The sequence below is a fragment of the Gobio gobio genome (genome assembly GCF_949357685.1).
Source record: "Gobio gobio genome assembly, chromosome: 4".
Lineage (NCBI taxonomy): Eukaryota > Metazoa > Chordata > Actinopteri > Cypriniformes > Gobionidae > Gobio > Gobio gobio.
In genome coordinates this window covers 58,291,244-58,315,696 of record NC_137100.1, presented here as the reverse complement: position 1 = coordinate 58,315,696, position 24,453 = coordinate 58,291,244, and the positions used below count along the sequence as shown (strand labels likewise).

At 42.3% G+C, this 24,453-nt stretch overlaps 1 protein-coding gene across 1 annotated transcript in view; it reads right to left on the bottom strand.

Moving 5' to 3' along the window:
- cabp7a (calcium binding protein 7a) overlaps positions 1-22,458 on the bottom strand; it is a 69,895-nt gene extending 47,437 nt beyond the window's left edge. The window contains exon 1 of the mRNA XM_079814401.1: positions 21,852-22,458. Coding sequence (XP_079670527.1) covers positions 21,852-21,960 — 109 coding nt within the window. The 5' untranslated portion in view covers positions 21,961-22,458. The remainder of the gene's footprint in view (positions 1-21,851) is intronic.
- Between the last annotated feature and the right edge of the window lie 1,995 nt (positions 22,459-24,453).

Below are 24,453 nucleotides of genomic sequence, written 5' to 3'. Positions count from 1 at the left end.
CAACGCCTAGGTCATGGGTCCGATTCCCAGGGAAAGCAAGAACTGACAAAATGTAAAAAATGCGTACCTTGAATGCAATGTAAGTCGCTTTGGATAAAAGTGTCTGCCAAATGCGTAAATGTAAATGTAAATACTTTTTGCAACCTCCTTTTGCCAAGATAACAGCTCTGAGTCTTGTTTATAATGCCTGATGATTTATCTGTCTATCTATCTGCATAAATGTCCATATATATATATATATATATTGCTTCCATTTGTGTTGAGACTAGACACCATACCCGGATGCATGTAAGACAGACTTAGACACGTTGGAAAAAATTTGAGAGTTAATTTTTAATGTAAGCCTAACATCTTTCTTTCAAGTAGATAAATTAATTAAGTACTCTTCCAAATTAAAATATGTTTATTTCTTTATTTCTTGTACTGCCAGACAGAAAAATCAATTATTTGGTAAAAAGCCCAATTTTGTAAAAATGTATTCAGACGTCCTTGTCATTTTGATTGCATCTAGTCTGCATAATCAAATACATCACGCAAGACTAGAACAAATCTGTTCTAAGAAAATGCTTAATTTAATTACGTGAAAAAGTTTCTCTCAGTTTAATTAAGTTAGGGTTATTGAACATTTACATTTTTTGAGTGAGGTTCTGGATGCACAAAATGTTCTAAATCATTCTAGAAAATCGCTTTAAAGGGTTAGTTCACCCAAAAATGAAAATTATTTTTACTTACCATTAATTCATTGAGTCATTAATTACTCACCCTCATGTCGTTCGACACCCGTAAGACCTCAGTTCATGTTCGGAATACAAATGAAGATAATTTAGTTGAAAGCTGATTGCTGAGAAAGGCTTCAGATAGGCCTCCATTGGCATTCAGTACATTTACACTCCCAAGATCCATAAAAGGCACTTAAAACGTCGTTACAAAGTCCATCTCACCACAGTGACTGTACAATAATTTTACGATGCGATGACAATAGTTTTTGTGCGCAAAAAAAAATCAAAATAACACCTTTATCCAACTTGTTCTTGTCTTCCATGTGTGCCTCCACGAGACATGTGCGAGAATATGACACAGATCCGGCGTTCGGACACATGACCCAGAAGCGATTTGTTTACGAGCAGAGGAAGACGCGCGTATCTAAGCTGTTGAATTCTACATTGATCGTGCTTTAGGTCTCGGCGTAGTTCTCAAAATCGGGCTAAAATGTGCATTTCATGGATTCCCGAACGCTGGCGCTACGTCATATTCTCGCGCATGCGTCGTGGAGGCACACACGGAAGACAAGAACAAGTTGGATAAAGGTGTTATTTTGATTTTTTTTTTGCGCACAAAAACTATTGTCGTCGCATCGTTAAATTATTGTAGAGCCACTGTGGTGAGATGGACTTTGTAACGATGTTTTAAGTGCCTTTTATGGGTCTTGGGAGTGTAAATGTACTGAATGCCAATGGAGGCCTATCTGAAGCCTTTCTCAGCCATCAGCTTTCAACTAAAATATTTTCATTTGTGTTCCGAATATGAATTGAGGTCTTAGGGGTGTCGAACAACATGAGGGTGAGTAATTTATGACAGAATTTTCATTTTTGGGTGAACTAACCCTTTAATAGCTTTATTTCTATGCATAGCCGCATCTGTAATGTTTACATGGTTCCCCTAGTATGCAAAATAATCAGTACAAGTATTAATCAAAAGACAAGTAGTTCTCATTTGTAAGAATTATGTTAGTTACAGGCAATTTTTGTGAGCAGAAAACAATTTCCTAAACTATGGTTGTAGATCACTAGAACGTTGGTTGAATTTCCCCCAGTATTGAAACCATCTGTCAGATTATTCAGTTGGTTACACTGCTGTCAGCCGGATCAGACAGATCTGCATCCATCAGGAGATGTCACACTAACAGTACAACACATCCTCTCTAAGATGCATCATGCAAATTCAGTATGCAAAGTGTAGAAACCTCAAAGTTGACACCAAACTCATAATGAAAAACACTTCACTACTGTCCTCCTCTGAAAATAAATAAATATATAACTACGAGATATCAGACAAAGTGTTTAATATTCATTAGTGTTAAATATTTAATAACTACAATACCATTCAGAGGTGTTTGGTTTTTGAAAGAAGTTCGAAGAAGTTGTTCTGCTCACAGTTGTGTCAGCTCTACCGACAGTAAAATCAGTAATACTGTGAAATACTTATATAAACTAAAATAACTATATTTTAATTTATTCATGTGATGCAAAGCTAAATTTTAAGCATCTTCAGTGTCACATTATCCTTCAGAAATCATTCTAATATGCTGATTTACTGCTCAGGTAACATGCTGCGTCATATTTTTGTGGAAACAAAATATTTATATATTTTTCCAGCATTCTCTGAATATTGTTCTTAAATTAAGTCGTTATTGACTATTGGTTATAATCTTTCCCATCTAACTCCTATGAATTAGTAATCTCTGTTCAGGGATGCGTTTCTCGTACAACGATGTAACTAACTAGTCAGGACTGTTTCCTGAAACCATATTGCCATATTGTTGAGATCAAATTAATGTTAGTTTTGGTAGATTTTTTTTTGCTATAAATTACGGACATGGCATCTGAGGAAAAAAAATTGCTTTATTTTCAGATTCAATCATAGGCTCGTCATTACGTACTAGAGCACGTACACACATACGCACTTCAAAACGACGCTTTAAATCTCTTGACAAAGTAAAAGACATAAATTAAATTTGTATAGGCCTATATTCGAAATGAAAGAGATACTGAATGTCAGTTTGCTTATTTTGCTCAAGGATTTTTTAAGTCCAAATGTCACAAAGACGTCGTTCCAACCACAGAACTTTGCGGTACGGTTTAAGAATGTTCGTTGGAACTATGGTGTTCATGATACACCGACTCGTTGAACTATGCTGATAACGATGGAACCTGCGACTATAGTTGGCTAACAATGCTTAATAGCTGGCCGAAATAACTCAGTTGGGAGAGTGTTAGACTGAAGATCTAAAGGTCCCTGGTTCGATCCTGGGTTTCGGAAGAGGAACCATGTTCCTCTGTGTGCTTTTTTGAGGGGGCAGTCGTGGCCTAATGGTTAGAGAGTCGGACTTGTAACCGGAATGTTGCGGGTTCGAGTCTCAGGTCCGGCAGGAATTGTTGGTGGGGGGAGTGAATAACCAGCGCTCTCCTCCACCCTCAATATCACGACTGAGGTGAGACCCTTGACCAAGGCACCGAACCCCCAACTGCTCCCCGGGTGCCGCAGCAGTATGGCTGCCCACTGCTCCGGGTGTGTGTTCACGGTGTGTGTGCACTTGGATGGGTTAAATGCAGAGCACAAATTCCAAGTATGGGTGGTCACACGTCACTTCACTTAATGCACGGTAAAAGAGGTTGAAAGACGACCAAATACTGCAATACTTTTCTGACAGTGTCAGAAATTGATCATGATCATCTCACATACCCCTTTTCCACCAAGGCAGTGCTAGAGCTAATTCAGAGCCAGAGCTAGTCCCAGTTCATAGTTGGTTCGACTGAGGAGCCTTCTAAGAACCGTTTGCTTTTCCACGGGCTGAGAGCCACAACGGAGCCATGTCTTACGTCACTGTATAAGTATCATCTTTCTCAGCAACGTTAGCGAGGCAGCGGGAAACACACACACACCAGGTGTTCGATAGTCGTACTGGAAGGGTTGGACTGTATTAGGTGATGGCTTAAATCTAGCTTCCTCAGTGGGGTGTTGGTAAGAACACACAGGATTCGATCAGTTCCAAGCAAACAAGGTTTAATTGTTGGCAGTCTTTATATGTACATAACACAGCAGTACACAGGTTTGTATGAATCGATGCACGGGTGTGTGTGTGTGTGGTCTACAAAGAGAAAGGAATAAAGATATATATATTAACAATATGTCCTGAGTATTATTACTCAAACATTTTCTCAGTACATTGTTTCCAACATAAATCTCTCAAGTAATTAAATTATCAAGTTATCAGAACAAATAAAGGAATCAATATCCAAGCAATGAAATTCTAAACCAATACTGCCACTTAGTGGTCAGAAACGGTAAAACGCTCAAAACCGAAACTAAATATGACGTGATTTAACTGAAAGCACGTAATTAGAAACATCGCGTTCATTAAATGGAAATAGCAACTGCCTCAGCTGTTAAAGTTATAATCACTATAATCACTGTTTGTATCACACAAGCATACAAACCAAACACTGGTGGCAATATATATAATACGAATTGCAAGTTATTATTAGACACAATAAAGCACGTTCACGTGCAATCGACAGCACGCGATAAACGGCTTTAACACTGGTAAATACTCATTACTCAATATCAGGATGACTTTGTATCAAGACTTTACAAACTCCTTAATCAGCATCTAGCATTAACTTGGTAAACAGTCAACTTACATTTACTTATTGACGCACACTCTGCACACACAGTCCCGCCGTACATTCTGCTCTCTTATGATGACTGACTGAAAAGCAGAGCATGCGCACTGAACTCGGCCTTTCTAACACAGCCGCCCCCAAATTTGGTTGCAAATTTGCTCCATTGAAAGGCCGACATCATATGGTCTACCATCAGTCACTAGTGTGGGTGTCATCCCCCTCATCTCGGATCTCTGGCATGACAATCAGGCGAGCGATGGGCCTTCTGTAGACTTTGTCCTTTATCTGTACCTCGGCCGTTCGTACTCGATTATCAGCGCCAGGGAAGACATTTACTACTCTCCCGATCTGCCAGAATGAACGGGGTAACTGGGGGTCAACAAGCATTACAACTGTCCCAGTTTTGATGTCTGCTGATGGATTCTGCCACTTTCCTCTGAGCTGCATTTCAGGCAAGTAGTACTTTATAAAGGAAGTCCAGAATCTGTCGGACAATACTTGTGAATGCCTCCATCGCCGTCTTCCCAGGAGCTCAGACACTGGATATACGACTTGGGGCAGGGAACCATCTGGCCGCCCCATCAGAAGGCAGTTTGGGGTGATTGGATCAACATCAGCTATGTCCGCTGAAACATACCCAAGTGGTTTGGAGTTCAGAATGGCCTCTATTTCGATGAGGACAGTACGAAGCACTTCCTCAGTGACCGTTTCGGAGCCCAGGGTGGAATAAAGAGCAGACTTAACTGAACGAATCTCTCGTTCCCACACTCCTCCGAAGTGTGGAGCAGCTGGAGGATTGAAATGGAAGCTAATCTGTTGCTTCGCTAGCTGCCGTTGTAGATCAGCACTGAGCTGACTGAAGGCTTCTTTAAGCTCTGTTTCACCCCCTCTGAAGTTGGTGCCTTGGTCAGAGTATAACTCTGCAGGTTTCCCACGGCGACCAATAAATCGTCGTTGTGCCATGAGGAAGGCATCACTGTCTATGGACGTCAGTACCTCTAGATGCACGGCCCGGGTGGTCAGGCACTTAAATAAAAGTCCCCATCGTTTCTCCGTCCGACGTCCCACTTTAACCAAAAGGGGCCCAAAGCAGTCCATCCCGGTCGAATGGAAAGCAGGCTTGAACAGCCGAAGTCGTGGTGGTGGGAGATCAACCATTTTCTGAGAAGCTGGCTTCGACCTCCATTTGCAGCATTCGAGACATGTCCTTTGGTGCTTTCTCACTGCCTCTCTCCCTCTCAGTATCCACACATTTCGGCGAAGCTCCGCAAACACCCGCTCTGGTCCTGGATGGCAAAGGCGAGCATCATAATCCTTTATGAGTAACCAAGTGTTAGGGTGACCGGGATCCAGTACAATAGGGTGTACTGTGCTTGGGTCTAGTCCTTCCACCCGCCTCAATCGTCCACCAACACGTATTAGATCACTAGTTCTGTCAAACTCAGGGGAGAGACAAAGTAAGCGGCTGCTGGAACGAACAGGCTTTCCGCTCTTCAACAGATGGTAGTCTTCAGGAAAACTGTCTAACTGGACCTGTCTCAGTACAATCAGCTCTGCCTTGTGGTAAGCACTTGCTGGAGGGGAACCACTCGTTTCTGCCGCCCCATGCAGCTCCAGTGCTACTGTTTCGACCAAGTTTCTCCAGGTACTAAACTTACTACCATCTGCTGGCGGTGGTGTTGAGTTAATTATACCGCAGAACGCACTTCGCTTTAATTCTGTTGTGTCATCAGGCCCTAGGCTGTGCATAATTGGTAGTGTTGGCCAGGTGTTCTGTGGTTGGAGGAGGAATTTCGGTCCTTGAGTCCACCGATTGGGTTCAACGAGGTCCTTCAGGCTCTTCCCACGGGTAAGATCATCCGCAGGGTTCCTGGCAGAGTCAACGTAATGCCAAGCTTTAAGGTCAGTTAATTCTTGAATCTCTGCCACTCTAGTACCCACGAACACCTTGAAGCGACAAGATTCAGAATGTAACCAGTGGAGGACAGTTGTTGAATCTGTCCAGAAAGTGATCTTCTGGATCTTTAAAGTGAGCTCCTTTTCCGCCAACTTGGCCAACTGTGCTCCTGTAAGAGCTGCACAAAGCTCAAGTCTAGGAATTGAACACTGCTTACGTGGGGCGACACGTGATCTGGCCAAGAGGAAGGAAAGGTGCATCTTCCCACAATGGTCTTCTGAGCGAAGGTAAGCGACTGCCCCGTAAGCTTTCTCAGAAGCATCGGTGAAGATATGGATTTCTTGAATGACCTCTGGGTTGTCCATGCTGGATGGAGTGTAGCACCTAGGGAGTACTACAAGAGGTAAGTACTGAAGCTCAGCTTCCCAGACCTTCCATGCCTGCTGAAGATCCTCTGGGAGGTTTGGATCATCCCAATTCCTGTTCCTAGCCCAGAGCTGTTGAACAATCACCTTGGCTCGAGTGGTGAAAGGAAGAATGACACCAAGAGGGTCGTACTGGCTTGCTAACACACGATATATGTTCCGCATCGTCAGAGCACTGTAGGTGACAGGTCTGTGCTTGAATCCTAGATGGTCTGGTTCACAATGCCAATTCAGACCCAAGGTGGACTCACGGGGTTCTCCTTTATCATGTGAGAGCCACAACTCAAGCTTAGCAGATCTGGCTTCGGGTGGCAAGTGACTGACGACTTCCTGCACATTACTGGCCCATTGACGGATGTCAAACCCTCCAGATGCAAGCAGTTTACGAAGTTTATCCAATAGCTGTCGTGCCTCTTGAGCTGATGGAAAGCTCTGCAGACAGTTATCCACATAGAAGCATCGGTCAACGGAATGTCTCACATCTTCATCGGCTGTGCTGTGCAATGAGACGTGTCTCTGGAGGGCGAAGGAGGCACAGCAGGGGCTGCATGTGGTCCCAAATGGCAGCACCTGCCATTCATAGATGTCTGGGGGATCGTCTCGTCTCATCCCACGCCAGAGAAAGCGCAGGAGGGGCTTGTCCTCAGGTAGGAGTAGGACTTGGTGGAACATTCCACGTATATCACCGCTGATAGCCACACAGTGCTCCCTGAATCGAAGTAGAACACCCAGCAAAGAAGGGCTTAAGGCTGGACCAGGCATCAAGGATTCGTTAAGGTTCAGCCCCATATATTGGAAAGAGCAATTGAACACCAAACGATCCTTGCTATTGTGGCTGACTAAATGGTGAGGTATATACCAGGTCTCCCCCGTTATAGTACTGGCACCAGCTGAGAGTTTGGTAACTGCGCCATTCAGTACAAGCTTCTCAATCTCTGCATTGTACACAGCTGCTTTCTCTGGATTTTTGGTTAGTCGTCGTTCCATACCTCGGAGACTTGGGACCACCGCCTCTTTGGGAGCACAAAAGAGCGGGGAACCCTTTCTGCGCAACAAGGGTGTCGCGTGGCGTAAAATTCCATTCACCTTCACACGAGTCATCTTGGTCTCTAAGAGGTTAATGGCATCCTGATCCTCCCTGGACCTTGTCACCTCTTTCTCACAGCGAAAAGGCAGAACATCAAGTTGCCAAAGCCTTTCAACATCTCTTTTGAGCTCCAACTCAGCAGGGGTAAGAGACAGGAAAAGGCACTGTTGTGGCTGCAATTGCGTCTCCAGCATCTTGGCTGGTCCCTGCAGCGTCCATCCAAGCCTTGTCTTTATGGCCGCCGGACCACCAGGTGGACCAATTCGGACAGGTGCGATCGGTGTGATCAGGTGGGTATTGTCAGCTCCTATGAGAAGTAAAGGACTCACTTTTTCAAAGGCCTGAAGGGGAAGGTCTTTAAGGTGCTTGTATTTCTCCAGCAAACTCATGGGATACGAGTAATCGGCCAGACCAAGGCGCTTTGCAGTGAATGCAGCATTAATCTTGAAGGTCTTTTGTGATTCAGTCGCAGGAGATATGTGAAAGGTGACTGAAGTACCACTGATGGTCTGCACATCTTGGCGTATGGTCCTCAAGGCTATGTTTTCAGCCTGGCCTTGTATGCCAAGCTCATGAGCGGCAGCTGGAAGTAGAATAGTTCGCTCCGACCCATCATCCATGACAGCATAGGTGTCGAGAGTCCTGCCTCCATAGCGTAGCAAGACCCTAATGACCTTGAGGAGAACACGTCTGCAGTCAGTGGGTCTATCCAAGTACAGTGTTTCAGTGGTTGAACTAACCAGGCAGGAACCTTCTCTGGTACTCTTTGTGTTAACCTCGTGTAGGATTTGTAGGTGCTTTCCTTTGCAGATGCTACAAGGCTTCCTGAGTGTGCACTGGGCTGCTTGATGTGCACGTCCACAGCGCCAGCAACGACGATTGCTTTGGATCCAGTCTATCATCTGCTGCTTATCAAAGGACTTAAAGGTGGTACACTGACTGAGATAATGATCATCTTTATCACAGTATGGACAAAAGGCTCTAGGTAGGGTTTTCTCCACTGAAACTGGCTTAACTTGAGCCGGTGCTGAGGGTACCTTCGTGACAATGTCATCTGCTCCATGAAGGATGGTAGCTGAACGAGAAGTAGGTTTAGTTTCTCGTCGACGTTCTGGTCTCTGGTTCTTGTAACTGATCTGTGCCTCACTGCTTTGACACCAGGCCTCATACTGTAGCCACTCTGAAAATTCACGAAGGTTATACACAGACCCAGGATGGTGATACATCTGTCTTCGAAATCCTGATCTCATTTCAGCAGGTAACTTACTCAACAGTCTTTCTACATGTGACCCACATCGAAGTTCGGCTTCGCCTTCATCTCCTAGAGTCTCCAACATACCAACGAGAGCCCTTATCTGCAGAGCAAATTCGTCAAACGCCTCAATATCTCCTCGTCGTATATCTGAGGAATCCATCACTCTGGCAATCTTCTTGAGTGCCAACTTGTGTGGCTGACCAAACCTTTCGTTCAGAGCAGCCATGGTATCAGAGTATGGGAATGGTGAATTGAGGTAGGAATCTGCCACCAGACGAGCTTCATCTAGCTTCAGATGATCTAGCAGGATTTGGTACCGGAACAGTTCCGTAGCATCTGGTGGTAAGAGGTTCTCAAGGGCTATCTTTAACCGAGTAAACTCGCTGGGGTCTTTAGTGCAGAAGTTGGGTATGGTTGGCACTGGACCTCGGTAGGTGGTTTCTCGCCCTGCAGGATTCACATTAGAGAAATGAGGAGCTCTATGGCCTGACTTTGGCACAGTGGGTTGCTGAAACTGATGATACACTTGATTAGGATAAGCCAAATTCTCTCCAGGGAGCTCAGGCAATGTTCTTGAATGCCAGTGAGGGATCGGAGTCTCTGCATAGAGGCCCGGTACTGGCTGAGCTGTTCTCTGATAAGGAGAGCGATTGGATTTATCAAGATGCCAGGGAGAGAACTTATGGTGAACACGTTCACCCATCATTGCTGGCTCAATGTGTGATTTAGTAGGAGCAGCGGCCAAGATCTGATCTTTCATAATCTGAAGTTCACCCATCATTGTTCCCAAAATGTCTAATATGTTAGTGTCACTTCGGCGCTCAACTGTTCTCTCCTGCACTGGGTTGGGCAGATGGTAATAGCCAGTCCCCTGATTCAAACTGAGTGTAGAGCCACCTGCAGTAGTAGGAAAAGGTTGGTGTGGCCTTAGAGAGGGAGCTGTTGTGTAAACTGATTGGCGTCGCTGACCATAGGTAGGAGCGGGCAAAGATGGAGACAACATCGATTCGGGATGGTAGGGTGCAGTTCCACAATGCGGGAATAGCCCATCCTTTGCTGGGAAAGATGTCTGTGGCAATGGCGTAGACTGGTATTCTTCCCATGGACGATGATATGGAGAAGACTGAGGATGGTGACCTGACTGCACTGGGGTGTAGATGGCGCTAGGTTGTTGCAGTTTAATGTTCTCCATATCTTGGGAAGAAGGATCCCTCTCAGCAACCACGGACCATTCATCCACTGTGTCCCATGGACCCTGACTTATGGGACTCGAAACTCTGGTAGAAGGTGAAGGGATGTTCTCTGCAGTATCTCCAAACCATTGTGTATGCTGTGTTATGTGAGGTGATACTGGCTGGCTGACTGCTCGATGACGCACAGTTGTAAGGTCAAAGTCTCTAAGGTAGGCAGGAGGATGAATTTGACGTCTAGGTCTTACAATCTGTGCAGATGCTTCTTCAGGTTGCATATTGATTCTGATCAATTATTTGTCCACGAGAAATGCCAGATCCGGCTCGAAGGACCTTTGTTCGATAGTCGTACTGGAAGGGTTGGACTGTATTAGGTGATGGCTTAAATCTAGCTTCCTCAGTGGGGTGTTGGTAAGAACACACAGGATTCGATCAGTTCCAAGCAAACAAGGTTTAATTGTTGGCAGTCTTTATATGTACATAACACAGCAGTACACAGGTTTGTATGAATCGATGCACGGGTGTGTGTGTGTGTGGTCTACAAAGAGAAAGGAATAAAGATATATATATTAACAATATGTCCTGAGTATTATTACTCAAACATTTTCTCAGTACATTGTTTCCAACATAAATCTCTCAAGTAATTAAATTATCAAGTTATCAGAACAAATAAAGGAATCAATATCCAAGCAATGAAATTCTAAACCAATACTGCCACTTAGTGGTCAGAAACGGTAAAACGCTCAAAACCGAAACTAAATATGACGTGATTTAACTGAAAGCACGTAATTAGAAACATCGCGTTCATTAAATGGAAATAGCAACTGCCTCAGCTGTTAAAGTTATAATCACTATAATCACTGTTTGTATCACACAAGCATACAAACCAAACACTGGTGGCAATATATATAATACGAATTGCAAGTTATTATTAGACACAATAAAGCACGTTCACGTGCAATCGACAGCACGCGATAAACGGCTTTAACACTGTTAAATACTCATTACTCAATATCAGGATGACTTTGTATCAAGACTTTACAAACTCCTTAATCAGCATCTAGCATTAACTTGGTAAACAGTCAACTTACATTTACTTATTGACGCACACTCTGCACACACAGTCCCGCCGTACATTCTGCTCTCTTATGATGACTGACTGAAAAGCAGAGCATGCGCACTGAACTCGGCCTTTCTAACACCAGGCTTGTTCAAGATGCATCGGCCCACGCGCACACCGATCCACGTATGATAAAAAACGCATGAGTGAATCAAAAGCATAAGGAGTCATATGCTCTCGCTGGACTCGTTATCATACTGCGATCGGTCTGCACAGCTGCGAACAAGCCTTCCATCAACAATGCAAACGTTGCGTTACTATTGATTCACATGGCTTTATGATCCTACATCGGCATCAAAACACAACAAAAACACAGCGAATCCAACGCATTCATGCAGTTCGCCGTAATTTGTATAGACGGAGATTACAAACGAGCAGCAGCTGTTAGCTTCATTAGCTGCTATTTCACAATGGCGGATCTCCAGTTTGTGTTCGTCTTGTTGACACCGCCCCCAGCGCCTGACGTAATCGGTTCTTACTTCTAGCCCTGTTCTAGCCCAGCAATGTTTTGGTGCTACTTAAAGGTCCCATGGCATGGCATTTTTCTATTATTTTATAGTGTTTTCTGAGGTGTACTTATATTATTAGTATGATTTTTACATCATGAAATGTCATAATTTAGAAATAAAAGGCATTTTTTCTATACTGCTGTTTGCCCTGTGGCTGAATGCCCTGCTTCAAGAGGCGTGTCTGCTGTGAGACTTCAGTAAAAACGCCCACTGTTGTGATTGGCTGACATCTTTGCATTTTAAATGAGCGGAGGGGGCGTGATTTAACGAGGCACGAGCAGGCACGAGTCTGCCAGAGAGACGGATGGACCTGTGTTCACTTCTCATCAGTTCTCTCAGCATGTCTCAGTTCAGGGTGAACTGTTGTAGTTACTAGCATATACTTCAGGTTATTAGTTTATTTCTAGTCGGAGGGGCTGTCACTCATGTCAGAAAGTTAGTAACTTTAGTAAATTATGGATCAGCGCTGACTCGAGACGCGAACCGTTTAGAACGATTCAGTCCGATTTGGTGAACTGGTTCGGTTCACTAAAAAGAACCGATTCAAAAGAATGATTCGTTCGCGAACCGGACATCACTAATGTACCAGAGACTGAGCTCAGCGATTGCTAACAAAGTTATTTATAGTAACTACTGAGTTGTGAGAGTGCTGTCAGTCAGCGCGAGTTTATTGTGTTTGTATCTGAGAGTTCTGAATAAACACGAGTCCCAGTCACACCGAGTCCTCTTCATCATTATTCTACCAACTTTGTAACACATGCAATGTACCATTCCTGCGAGATGAACGAGTTAGTAAGTGTTGAGTATAGCATTATTTCTAGATATGTTCCAATCATATGAATAGCGTCATTGACGCGCATTGAGTAACGTTACACAGCGCAAACAAAGACACAACAGCAGTAATCGAATGTAATCCAGTTTATTGTGGGGAAAGCTGGCTAGCCTAGCCGGACACCCTCACGCTTACCCCCGTTCTGCTTAATCTAACGCCGCGTTTGGTGCCTCCGCTGTGGGCCAGATGCAGTACTGGGGGTCGGGGATGTTGGAGGCCGAGCTTCGGCGTGTGTGAAGTTTATCTCTAAAGATGTGACTGCTGATGTTAAACAGAAAAGACTGTATGCACATTTTAGAACAGATAGACGCGACAAGGACGTACAAAAACACTGACTCACAAGATAGAAAACACGAAAACACCGTTCTGTCGGGAGAGAGAGAAGCCGCTGCGTGTCCACAAATAATAAATAATTAGCTACACATAAGAAATCAATGATCACAGATCAGAAGGAACTGAAGAAAGACTTCTGTTTTCATTTGTACATCCAAACACTGAGAAACTGCCAGTGTTCACTCGTTCACAAATAACGTTAATGATCTCTCGCGCTTGCATGGGCGTGCCAGATTCTCTGGGCGGGGGAAAGGGACAGAACCGTTCCTGCTTGGACGTCAAACCAGGAGACTTCAGGATTGGCTCGTCTGGCCTGTCATTTTCTCAAAGGCAGAGAAAGACAGCCAGAACTCGGTTTTACACCGATCAACATTTCTATCCACTTGGGGACAATATTCAGGCTAGGGGAACTCATATTAATGTTGAAATACCTCATAAAATGAAAATTTTATGCCATGGGACCTTTAAGAACCACTTTTCCTGGCTCGGAGCTGGGGCTTTGGGTGTGGAAACACAACGAACCGATTTGAAACTAGGCTCTGGCTCCGATCTAGCTCTGGCTCTGCTTTGGTGGAAAAGGGGTAACAGTGTGAGCCAAATCCAACATGAATTGGCATATTGATCAATGCAACATGGCACTTAAACTTAAAACTCCTTACCTCAAGCTCCATTTACAACATTGGCATGAGAATTTGGACTCTTTTCCCTATAGCCACGACCACATCCATATTCTCCTGTTTCGCTTCCTCTTCATTTTTTCAATGCACAATTCCCAAAGTCTGAATCATCTTGCTCTACTTGTTTACCACTAGCGCATGCTGATGGCGTTTTATTCTTCTGTACTAACTTGAGTTGTAGCCTGCGATTCAATAGATAGTCATCATCGTACATACATGTCACACCAAATTCGTGATTTGTAATGATCTTATAGGATTGTGACATCGCACAGTCTGTAGCAGGCATAAGAAGAACATGGAAAACACATGATACACCCTCTTTAGTTTCATACATTTTTGACTGAGAAGGAGCTTTAAAAGTTTTTTGGACCCCAAGGCTGAATGTGAGTGTGTGTAAAACATCAGTCAAGCAGTCAAGCATGTGCTGTCAGTGTGGTCTTGATCAAGAGGGGCTGGTGTGCTCTCAGAGGCAGCAAATGGCACCCTTGCTATCCCTGTGACAATGGGCTCTGAGATTGCTTTCTGAAATCCATCCACAGCCCCAAATTTAATCACAGCTTTATTTGCTTCCGTTACCGCAGCCAACCTCTTTTAATGAAATTCTAAACAAGCTTGATGTCTGATTGTCATGCACTGCCATAGAAATGCCATGTGGCGCCTGACGTCGGGAGCGGTTAACAGCTGGGTAATTCCCGGCCACACGGAGGACCCTGCACATTAACTGAGTTTCGCTCTCACAAAACTGTGCGGCTGCTGGTTTGTATTGAATGTGCATTCAGTGAAAGCCTTACGAGTAATGGATGTTTACTCAGTTCATGTGAATCATATGGGTTACTGTGGATAAAGGCCAAAAAAAAAAGCTTTCTGCTTCTTGTGAATCATGAAGGGTAAAAGAAGAGGGTATGCATTGACGTCACTTTCCCGCCGGAACACGCCCCACTCAGACTGAGTGGTGAAAGAGCTGCAGCATGACTTGAGTTAATAGAGGAAACTGTGAAAACGCGAGTAAAACAAACAAATATGAGTTTAAACTACAGGTTGGACTCCATATAGTGTATACTTACAACTTACCAACGATCCAGTGACCCATGGATATTAACATGCATCCAGGAATCGTGTTTCCTGACATTTATATGAGCCTGATTTCAACACCAGGGAAATACATAAAGCATTTTTCTGTGAACGCTTTGTACAAATACATTATACGTAGGTCTAAATCCGGGTGATCACTTATATCAATGTTATATATACAGTATATATCGTCTAGACCTTTGGTTTCTGTCAGTGTTTATTTAAAATTATCCAATTATACAGAATATAAGATGTTACATATTTAATTGATGAGTTGGCAATACAATATACAGGTGCTGGTCATATAATTAGAATATCATCAAAAAGTTTATTTATTTCACTAATTCCATTCAAAAAGTGAAACTTGTATATTATATTCATTCATTAATTCATTTCTTTTAATTTTGATGATTATAACTGACAACTAAGGAAAATCCCAAATTCAGTATCTCAGAAAATTTGAATATTGTGAAAAGGTTCAATATTGAAGACAGCTGGTGCCACACTCTAATCAGCTAATTAACTCAAAACACCTGCAAAGGCCTTTAAATGGTCTCTCAGTCTAGCTCTGTAGGCTACACAATCATGGGAAAGACTGCTGACTTGACAGTTGTCCAAAAGACGATCATTGACACCTTGCACAAGGAGGACAAGACACAAAAGGTAATTGCAAAAGAGGCTGGCTGTTCACAGAGCTCTGTGTCCAAGCACATTAATAGAGAAGCGAAGGGAAGGAAAAGATGTGGTAGAAAAAAGTGTACAAGCAATAGGGATAACCACATCCTGGAGAGGATTGTAAAACAAAACCCATTCAAAAATGTGGGGGAGATTCACAAAGAGTGGACTGCAGCTGGAATCAGTGCTTCAAGAACCACTACGCACAGACGTATGCAAGACATGGGTTTCAGCTGTTGCATTCCTTGCGTCAAGCCACTCTTGAACAACAGACAGTGTCAGAAGCGTCTCGCCTGGGCTAAAGACAAAAAGGACTGGACTGCTGCTGAGTGGTCCAAAGTTCTGTTCTCTGATGAGAGTAAATTTTGCATTTCCTTTGGAAATCAGGGTCCCAGAGTCTAGAGGAAGAGAGGAGAGGCACACAATCCACATTGCTTGAGGTCCAGTGTAAAGTTTCCACAGTCAGTGATGGTTTGGGGTGCCATGTCATCTGCTGGTGTTGGTCCACTGTGTTTTCTGAGGTCCAAGGTCAACGCAGTCGTATACCAGGACGTTTTAGACCACTTCATGCTTCCTGCTGCTGACCAACTTTATGGAGATGCAGATTTCGTTTTCCAACAGGACTTGGCACCTGCACACAGTGCCTGGTTTAAGGACCATGGTATCCCTGTTCTTAATTGGCCAGCAAACTCGCCTGTCCTTAACCCCATAGAAAATCTATGGGGTATTTTGAAGAGGAAGATGCGATATGCCAGACCCAACAATGCAGAAGAGCTGAAGGCCACTATCAGGGCAACCTGGGCTCTCATAACACCTGAGCAGTGCCACAGACTGATCGACTCCATGCCGCCGCATTGCTGCAGTAATTCAAGCAAAAGGAGCCCCAAATAAGTATTGAGTGCTGTACATGCTCATACTTTCATGTTCATACTTTTCAGTTGGCCAAGATTTCTAAAAATCCTTTCTTTGTATTGGTCTTAAGTAATATTCTAATTTTCTGAGATTCTGCCCACACGCTGTTCTGATTGGCTGTGCTTTTTGATTGATTTGTCGCATCTTGTAGTCGCGTTGCATCTGGTGTGGACAGACAAGTTGCTTGTCGCTGGAATCTTATCGCGCCGCGTATAGTTAGGACACGGTGTTATAGAATACTCTGACCTGTCTTTTCAATTAAAAGTAACAACAACACATCATAAAAGTATCATAAAAGGGGTGAATGACTTTTGCGCTAAATTTCAAAGCCTTTGCATGAGGAACAAACTGAATCCTAAGCAGTTATCCACTTAAATACTGACATTCGTCCTTGTGAGAGAAGTAACAATGGGTCAGGTCTCCTTGACTAACTGCGCATACTCACAAATTTGAGCATGAAATTTACATACAAATGCCTTTATGAACAAACCAAGACTCACCAATAACTTTCATATTAAAATTTGTTCAAAATTTATGAAAAGAGTGGGAAAATATTCCCAAGTTAAGATGTGCCGAGCTGATAGACTCCCATCCAAACAGACTGAGTGCTGAAACAAAATCAAAGGGTGCTTCAACTAGTATTAATTATGGAGAAATTGCGAGAGAGAAAAAGATTCTCTGAAATGTGCCAGTTTGGTTTTCAGTGACATAGGCACATTGATGCACCTCTAGATGGAAATAAATGTTGTGATGTTATTTCTATCAAGAGGTGCACAATGTTTGGTCAAGATCTTGTATTGACAATGGACTCAGAGGTGCCAAATCATGAGTGAAAATGATTATCCATGCTCCCTCCCAACCATTCTTTAACAATATGAGCCTGACGAATCTTTGACATTGTCGTCCAAAGCTACACACTCCATCAATTAGGGTTAGAGGACCTGTTGTTAAACATTTAACATGCTAGAAACAATAATCACTGCAATAATGATCTAATCATATACTCTTAAGCATTTGCCTTATTCACGAGTTCACACTTACATCAAATTAAATGGAGTAAAAGATTATGCGTATTTGGCGTGCTGTCCGGGGGAGGGCTCCGGGCTCGGAATTTTGGCCCGAACCCAGAGTATCCCCCCCATGATGAAGATAGTCTAGAACTAGACTGTATTTTATTATGGATTGTGTTGACGTCTAATGAGTTTAATAAATCAAAGTGAGGAGATGGGGTGGTGGAGGGATGCTAAAAATAAAAACGGTCAACGAAAGAAGGTGAATATGCTGTATATATACACACACCTCTTATCGTTGATTAAATCGATTGGCTTGATGTGCTCCACCTGTGTTTAATTAGGTTTAATTATCTGAGGGTGCTCCACTTGGGTTTGATTAGGTTACATTATCTGGCATGCTCCATTGTTTAGATAGGTTTAATTATCTGGACGTGCTCCTCCCGAAATTAGTTACTAAAACTTCACTTAAATTCAAACAGCTGCTTTTTTGGGGGGCCGGGCAGTGATTATAGTGTTATATAGTGAGAAGTTCTTCTGTGCATACAGTATATGATTAATTCATGTTGATATTAGTGAACGAGGCCCGATCTGTCACGTTTGAGGGTGAAGGGATGAGACGAGGACTCAATCGCATGAGAAAATGGGCAACTTTATTAACAATAAAACAAAACAAAATCTACCCACAAAGGGGAAAACTTGACAAAACACAAGGAGCAAGGAAACATGAAGCACGATGGGTAACAAACGACAACGATCCAGCACAGAACTGCAAAAAACGAGGAGAATAAATAGGAGTGAAGACAGGTGAGGCAAATGAACCAATAATCAGGTAACAAGAGGACGGGGTCAAGGCAATAGACATGAGAGCACATGGCACAAAGAAACTCTGACACAATCATTCTTTTGAGTCAGATCTTTTCAATGAGTCTATTGAACCCGTTCATTAAACCAGTCTGAATGGTTTGTGACAACTCACTGACTTGATTCCCAATGGTTAACAGCCCACTGGAACAGAGGATTATCGGTGGATAGTGATGTACACTGCAGTTTGTTCTTCACGCAAAGCTTTCTAATGGTCTCGGAAGACTTGGAACATAGCACACGAGTCATCTGGATGAATTGGAAAGCTTGAAAGCTTCATTCTCAATTCATCTTCCTTTATTGTTCCACTGAAGAAGAAGAAAAAGTCATACGTGTTTGGAGTGAGTCAGAATTGTAATTGTGTGTGAGAAATAATCCTATATGGGACGTTATCAGCGGGTTAAGATGTCCAGTGTGTGTGAGCATAAAGTCAGGAGATAATGTCTTTTAGAAGAACCAGACTTTAAGCAATCTTCAACAGAGACTAATAATGAATTCTTCGAGCTTTAGCTGAGGCTCTTATCCTCATTCTTCATTTTGAACAAGGACAGGTTTATGATGAAATATAACTTGCTAACTAAAATAAAGATGCACGGATCTAGCTCACAAATTACATCTCAATTTCTGCCCCCAGCGTGCCATACGAGTTCAAAGCAAAATATAAAAATCTGGCTCAAACTCAAGATTCACAAATAAACAACTACACATCCTAAAGGATGAGAAAAAAATGTGGCCTATTTCGGCAAAACTGTTACGGGGAAGAAACCCTATGCTTTGTCTGTTCATATTTACTCTGTTTTCCATCTCTGGAATATAGAGATGGGAAACAGACTGCTGACTATACAGACTACTGTATATGATCTGGGATGACCACGTGGCACAGTTTTCCTCTGTGAACGTGTAGGCACATTTGCAAGTTGATTGACTGTCACAGTTACACTTGGACATTTGTGTATGTACATCATGCACACACTCATGTACTACAAGAAACATTTATATACAGTATGTGATCTCTCATCTCTTGCATTTGTCACTTTGCATGGTCACGTTCAGACTTAGCCTGGCTCCGCCCTCCTACGTACTTCCGCTCAATTTTCATTTTCCTTCAGTCCTCCGACTGGGATTGCGGTATATAGTCTGGACAGCAAAAAACCCACACGTGAAATCAGATTTTTTTCAAAATCACATTTGTAGGAGGTTTCAAATGCAATTCCAATCAGATTTTTACAGATGCATCTCAGTCTGGATGCTCTAAACGTATTTCAAACTGTCTTTTGCGTCTTAACGCGACACAATGATTGTGAAAATGGTGACGAAATGCTGCAAGTATTCATATTGTGTTTAGATGTCATGTGCGACATAGGAGTTCTGCACCACAACTCGACAGGGCGCTTATTTGGAAAGTGAGATGATGCACCTCCATTACATCCGCTGTGAAAGCCTCATCACATGGGAACGCCTTTGCCTTTACCAAAGCAGCCCATGCAGATATATAGTTGGTTATGTCTGGACACACAAATCCTATTTGATCACTTGCAATTAAAAGTGAGGAGAGTCTGCCTGAAAAATGATTTGCCTGCAGTCTGAACATTGACTAAATCATCATTTCAGCTTATGTTTATTCAGACCATCAGGGTTTTAAAATGTTAAGAGCACGAGAATCAGCCTTGAGATTTTGAGTTAAACGATTTTGATTTTTACTACACTCCAAAAAAAAAGGCTCGTAATCATAGGGGAACCTTTTTTAGTGCTATATAGCACCAATTTTGGTGCTTCAGTGGTTCTTCAGCGGTTCTTCAGAGGTGCTATATAGCACCTTAGTCAAAGAACCAGTGAAGAACCTCTGAAGAACCGGTGAAGAACCTCTGAAGAACCGCTGAAGAACCACTGAAGCACCAAAAATTGTTCTATATAGCACTAAAAAAGGTTCCCCTATGATTACGAGCCAAGAACTATTTTTGGTGCCATATAGAACCTTTTTTTTTTTTAGAGTGTAGGTGTACTGATTGAAAACATGCCTTGATGAATGGAATTGCAATGAGGTCCTGATCTGAGATACTCAATTAAACCTTGATCACAAAAGAATGTTCTGGAAAGACAGTTTGAACTGAGCCGACAATCACACCAGTCAGATGTCAATATACAATGTTTAAAAGAAAAAATATACCTTTAATAGAAGATCTGAATGAATGTGTCGCACATTTTGACATTCACAATTACAAAACCTAACATTACAAACTTTTTGCAATTAAGAAATAAATTGATTTTAAATTTGATGTAAAACTGTACAGTATATACACAATAAATAAAAAAGCATGGGATTATGATGCAATCTGATTACACTGAGCTGTTTATGGTTTGTATTTCATACATAGCCTAACTAAAGCATTGCATGGTGGTGGAAAAACAAAAACAAAATAAGCTATTTATTTTCCGGTATTGAACATGTAGACTATAATGTGTCTAGTTCAAATTACATTCCACTGCTTTCATTTAATTAAATACTTATCAGGATAAAACAATTGTTTTCAATCCTGGTCCTGTAGGTCCGCAGCACTGCATATTGTGGATGTCTCTCTATCTGACACATTCATTTCATGTCTTGGTGCCACTACTAATGTGCTGAAATCAAGTGTGTTATTTAAGAGACATCATTGTGCAGTGCAGATATTCCAATACCATTATTGGGAAACTCATGTGGTTAAATTTACTTTGCGAAAAAAAATACAAAAAATAATAATAATTAACAAACCCATTCATTTTAATATGATATAGTGCTATATGTTTCAGATGCTAAAAATGAAAAGTGTTGGTTTTATGCTTAGAATCGTATCGAAGACTCTGAGTCATTCAATGAGAGGTTCACATTAAAGAGAGATCTTACTTGCTGCATAACAGGTGTTTTTGCTGGTTTATCTCCATAAATCACAAAATATTTTAATCAGAAAACCAAGTATTAAAGGCATAAAGCATGTGGACTATAATATGACTACTTGTTTTTATATTTGTAATTATATTCAGTTGGATACTCATTAGAGTAAACTTTCTGACACAGATGAGTAAGATCATGGAGATACTCGGGCAAATGCATTATATGTTTAATATGTTTCAGAATGTAAAAACAGAACTACTCGCGTGTGTCAAAGACTTCATATTTAGATTCACTTCGAATTTGTTCACTTGCTTCAAAACAGTCTCTCAACTGCAGTATCTTTCTGCTGGCTTGTGATAGACCTACTTTCCATAAATCAAACAAACAGATTTATCCACCTATAGCTAGAGTTAGGCTACACACGGTAACCGGATTTTCACGGGTTTTAAATGAACTGTGCCGAATCCTTACAAACTGTTCTTACTAAACAGGAAAATTACAGGATACAGCATTTCACTTCATTGTTCACTATCAATAAATTTTGAATCGAAACTGGGTCATTCAGGTACAGCAAAAAAGAAGAAAAGAAAAACAACGAACAGGTGCGCAAAACACCGAGTTTCTGTCTAGGAAACAGGTTGAAATAGCAAGCATTTAGCATTTAGTCATTTTATATATAGAATTCAACAGAAAAAAAAAATCCGGACCCTCTCACTCACCTTCCACCTCATCCTCGGGCAGGTTGACCGGTGCCCGGTATGACAGGATATCTGGAATGGTGCAGATCCCCCGGTACATCAAAGTGGAAGTCACCGGATGCATAGGCATGTTTGCGCTTTGTGTTGACCAGCACGTGTGTATTGATCCTCATATAGCTATGTGGTTTACTGTCCAGACGGCAACTTTTTACCCCACATCAGATCGGACCGAAACCCTCAGTGGAGATCACGCGTGGAGTGGATTCCATGGAAAGCGCCGATAGTACTCTCGCAGCGTGCGCAATTGCACAGCCCTCTCCAGGAAACCAGGTGTAGGGATTTACAAGTCTTCGCGCAGGTCACGGGTGGACTAGATGCAAGGCTTTTGGGGTTCGGAATGTCTAAATATAAGCAAACCGCCCGGTCTCTAGATTGTTGTAAAACGACCAAAACAACGATTTACGGCGGCTCCATCCGCGGGGAAACTAACAGATCCACATAATCCACCAGCTCACTCGACGCGCATCAAACAAACGCGCGTTTTTATCACTGCGACAAAGTATATGCGTGTTGGCGAGGTTGCGTGGATCGATTCGAGCTCCAGGTCGTTAGGCAGGCATCTCCATCTGCTTTCTCTTCATTCGGTTCTTATAAGACAGAGCAGTTGAGCTTCGAGCATGCACTTGTTGGATAGCGTTTGCGCACCGCCAGGAACAAGGAGTTAAAAATGCGCTTTACGCGTGTGTAGTTGAGAGGTTTCTCTAAATAAATCCTATGTATTTTCCTGTAGCAAAAACAGTATTTTAAAAATGGGGAAAGATGATACCGATACAATCAAACTTTCCAGTTAATCACAACATGCAGATAAAGACGCCGTGCGTGGCGAGGCGCGGTGTCCGGGTTCCCTCGCGATGGATCTATATTTAGTCTGAGTGTAAGCTGCTGCTCTCTAAAAGGTATTTCCCACCGCAGGTGTAAGGAGGATTTCACACAGGACGCGTTCCTGTGATCAACAGCCAGATGGAGCGTATCAGATTGGACGCGTTTTCAAAAGTTTGTTTTTAACTTGACAGGCTGTCTTAAAACGCGTCCGTCTGACGCATATTTACAACAGTGCTGAACACACACTTTTATTGAATATGAACATTAGGCTGTTTTGCTCCCGGTGTTAATTTTAAGGAACATTGTTTTATCTCTGTATTTTTAACCCTATTAAATCCATTTATTTCATTGAAAGGCTCACTGAAGTGCCTTGAAACAGCATTATTCAATGTGTTGATGTAGGGGAGAGGGGGCACAACCTAACGCTTTTTGACTCTCTTAGTTTGTGTAAATCCACTTGGGGTTCAGAGTATTTATTTTTTCCCACATTAATTGCACACATGTCTACTACAGTTATGTGGTTTTGTTTCATTAATGCAGTGCATAGGCTACTTTTCCTGGATTTACCCTGAAAGAATGGAAGTGAAATGTGACAACATGCCCCATAGGTGGGGTACGTTGTAACATGACCAAACGACAGCTTAAAATGTTATCTGATAATCAAAAAAAATATCTAAGACAAACAAAAACATATTTTGTCAATAAAATACAATTATTAACCTTTTCAAATGAAATAATGGCATTTTTAATTAAAATAATACAATTAAATAATTTAAAATAAACACATTTTTGAGTTTGACAACAAACACACCTCAAGACACAGCCATAGGCTACAGCAGTTAACTAGTTAAAAATAATAATAAATAAGCATTTCTGAACATTGACTCTCAGTCATTATTCACCATTTCCTCATGGTTTCTTAATAGAATTCATAAAAGTATAGATTATAATAGCGTAGTTCTAATAGGGGCTCATTGTAACGCAGTGTGACAACCAGAGGTGTGGACTCGAGTCATGTGACTTGGACTCGAGTCATGAATTTGATGACTTCAGACTCGACTCGACAAAATGTACAAAGACTTGCAACTCGACTTGGACTTTAACATCAATGACTCCTGACTTCACTTGGACTTGCGCCTTTTGACTCGAGAAGACTTGCTACTTCCCATGAAAACCTGGGGGAAAAATTTTTTTCACACGGCCGCGCCGCTCAGTGTATCTGCATCTGTGAAAAAAATGTGCACCACCTGTATGCATGCAGAGAGAGAGAGAGCACGCGCGCTGCCTGCACGACATCCAATCACTGTAGTCCCACGCAGTGTTGGGGAGTAGTTAACTACAAGTAGCTAAGCTACTAACTTAACTACATTTTTCAGTAGCTCAGTTGCTTTTAAAACAATGTAGCTTTTCCAGTAGCTAACTACTTTTTCCAGCAAGTAGCGGTGTAGCGTGACCAAAAGCTACATTCGGTTTTGTGTTTTGACGAGCCTGTAATGCATTGAAGCAGCTCAGTGTTTTCTTCTTATTTGATCACATACTAAAATCACACGTTACCGCCATCTATTGTTTCATCGCTCATCTTGCTCATATCACTTTAAAATATAGCATATGTGCAGAATTCAAATGGGTCCGATATGTTTTGTGGTCTGCGCCAACTCGCAAAAATGATCGACTTTGTGCAATTGTTTCTCTGGTTCGGAGCAGACTGTTTGCGCTACGGTGGTTTGCGTGACACTAACAT